The sequence below is a fragment of the Camelina sativa genome, chromosome 15 (genome assembly GCF_000633955.1).
Source record: "Camelina sativa cultivar DH55 chromosome 15, Cs, whole genome shotgun sequence".
NCBI lineage: Eukaryota > Viridiplantae > Streptophyta > Magnoliopsida > Brassicales > Brassicaceae > Camelina > Camelina sativa.
In genome coordinates, this window is record NC_025699.1 from 14573603 (window position 1) to 14575755 (window position 2153).

General features: G+C 39.9%; 1 protein-coding gene across 1 annotated transcript; it reads right to left on the bottom strand.

The window, feature by feature from the left end:
* Nucleotides 256-1562, bottom strand: LOC104748460. Its single transcript, XM_019236725.1, has 3 exons — nt 956-1562; nt 711-870; nt 256-620 (listed from the first exon to the last, which is right to left on the bottom strand). Exons 1-3 carry the CDS (start codon nt 1331-1333, stop codon nt 256-258), a joined length of 903 nt encoding a protein of 300 aa, XP_019092270.1. The 5' UTR covers nt 1334-1562.

The window sequence follows — 2153 nt, forward strand, 5'->3', positions numbered from 1 at the left end:
GACTTGAAACAAAAGACATGTATTTGACGTTATTTACAAGACATTTGGAATATAATATGACGCTGTTAAACTAGAGACAAAGTATACAATTTGAAATTGTGTGTACGAAAAAAATCATATATCAAAATAATTACAAAATTAATTATACAACTTCACAAAACTGAAATTGATATTGTTTCCTCGAATATATAAATACAATGACTTCATACTGAACAATAGATATATAATAACAATTTTATCAATACGGTACGCAGATCATACCTCCTCTATTTTTTGTTCGTCATTTCTTAATGTAAGAGGTCCTTGCGTATGCGCTCCTCCATCCGTTGTGTTGATAACAACTTTCTTCAATAGTTGAACGTCACTCTCAAAGTTACCCATCCTACTCTCCATACCTTGAAGTTTGAACACAACTTCCGCTATTGCTCTAGAAAACGATATCTGAATATTATCCATTTTCGCCCCTAGTGTTTCAACCATAGTAAATAACCTTCCACTACCATCTTCACCCTGCACACCTGAATACTTATCTCCAGACGCCTTCTCTGCTGAACATTTGTCCCCAACACTTTCTTTCTGCTCCTTCGCATTATTGGGGACATTACGGATGCTGGTTGGGGCTGTTTCAAGGAAATCATCGTCACTTACCCCTGCAACATGTTGCCTCCTCTCCCTCTTCTTCGTATGTTCCCCCTTCCTTTTTTTTACACAATCCCATTCTCTTTCATCCACTTCGCCATTGATCACGTCTAACAGCAGATTATCCAGTTTCTTCTTCAAACCTTCTCCTACACCATACATACAATACTGTCCTGGCCAATCTGGATATATGAACTCCAAAGGTTTAGGTACTAAATGCTTCACCTGAAGCTGCATTTCAGATACCATAACTTTTAATAATCTATCACAAAGAAAAAATGCAGACAAATAATGTATACGTAAATTGAAGGCATACCTCCCCATTATTAAGGAGTTTGCTCCCGGATATGAAGGCTTCGATATCCTTCCTTGGCCTCCCTCCTCTCCACCTTAACAGAGGCAAATCTACACCTTCTCTTACATTCCCGTAGCTAGCCCCCAGCACCTTCACGCTCTCAAATGCCCATATCAGCAATACATGGACACATCCATGGAGGGTATAAGCATTGTTAGGTAACCCAAGGACTTTGATGGAATCAACTAAACTCTTGAATCCAACCCTACCCCATTGAAAACTCTCAAATGCTTCTTCATTCAACGCCCTTTTAGCGTATTCCAGAGGAATCCGACTGTTCCTTGATAAACCAAGCACTCCAACATGAACAAGATACAACCGAGCTATCTGCGTCTTCATTTCATCAGACCACCCACGGCAGCTTCTCAAACCCTCAACTAGCTCCTCCCAGTTGGGTCCATTAAAAGCTTTCACCTTTAAAGCCGCCCATAAAGGTGTATGATCGACTTCAAACTCTGTTTCATCAATCTTCTCACAATTCAAACCACTAATTTCTTCATATTCATATAGAGAGAACCTCAGCGGCTTTCCTCCAACCAAAAACCATACCTCCGAAGGAATGTTTATTGCCAATTGATTGGATAATAGATAATGGATGGTCTTCCCACAAAACAGGTAGTCAGATTCGGCTAGATCCAATAGAACTCCCAGCTGCGAATTCTTTCTTATTTTGTCATACACCTCATCACCAACAAAGCCTTTCAAACCACCAAGATTGGACAAACTACAATCGTGGTGCATGCTTCTCATCGGCAGTGGAAAATTACCAACCCCATACAACCTACTTGGATACCTCTTGCTTGACCCCATATCTACGACAGAAGCTTTAGTTTAGTTATTAATTCAATATCACAAAACATTTGTTGCTTAGATTAGCAATGAAGCAACATGAAGTCACACAAATATCTTCCGAAAAACAGAGCTCAACAACATACAGAAAACTAACATACAATATACAAGGCCTACTATGTAATACTCGGGTATAAGAAAACAGTAAGCAATAGAGACTAAACCACGATATAGAAATTTACCTCTGAGCAAATCGCTTTATTTCCCTCCTCCTCTACTTCAAACCACCTCGCCGTCAACTCGCCGTCAGTGGTCCTCCAGCCAAACGTCCTCCACACAGATTCTTTTCACGCCGCAAGCTATCTAAAAA

What these genes read in the sequence shown, in the direction of transcription:
- LOC104748460 (XM_019236725.1), bottom strand. Translation starts at nt 1,333, where the DNA reads ATGAAGACGCAGATAGCTCGGTTGTATCTTGTTCATGTTGGAGTGCTT. An exon ending in AACTCCTTAATAATGGGGAG is followed by an intron (nt 871 to 955) that starts GTATGCCTTCAA and finishes TCTGAAATGCAG; the next exon opens with CTTCAGGTGAAGCATTTAGT. An exon ending in GGATGAAAGAGAATGGGATT is followed by an intron (nt 621 to 710) that starts GTGTAAAAAAAA and finishes TCCTTGAAACAG; the next exon opens with CCCCAACCAGCATCCGTAAT.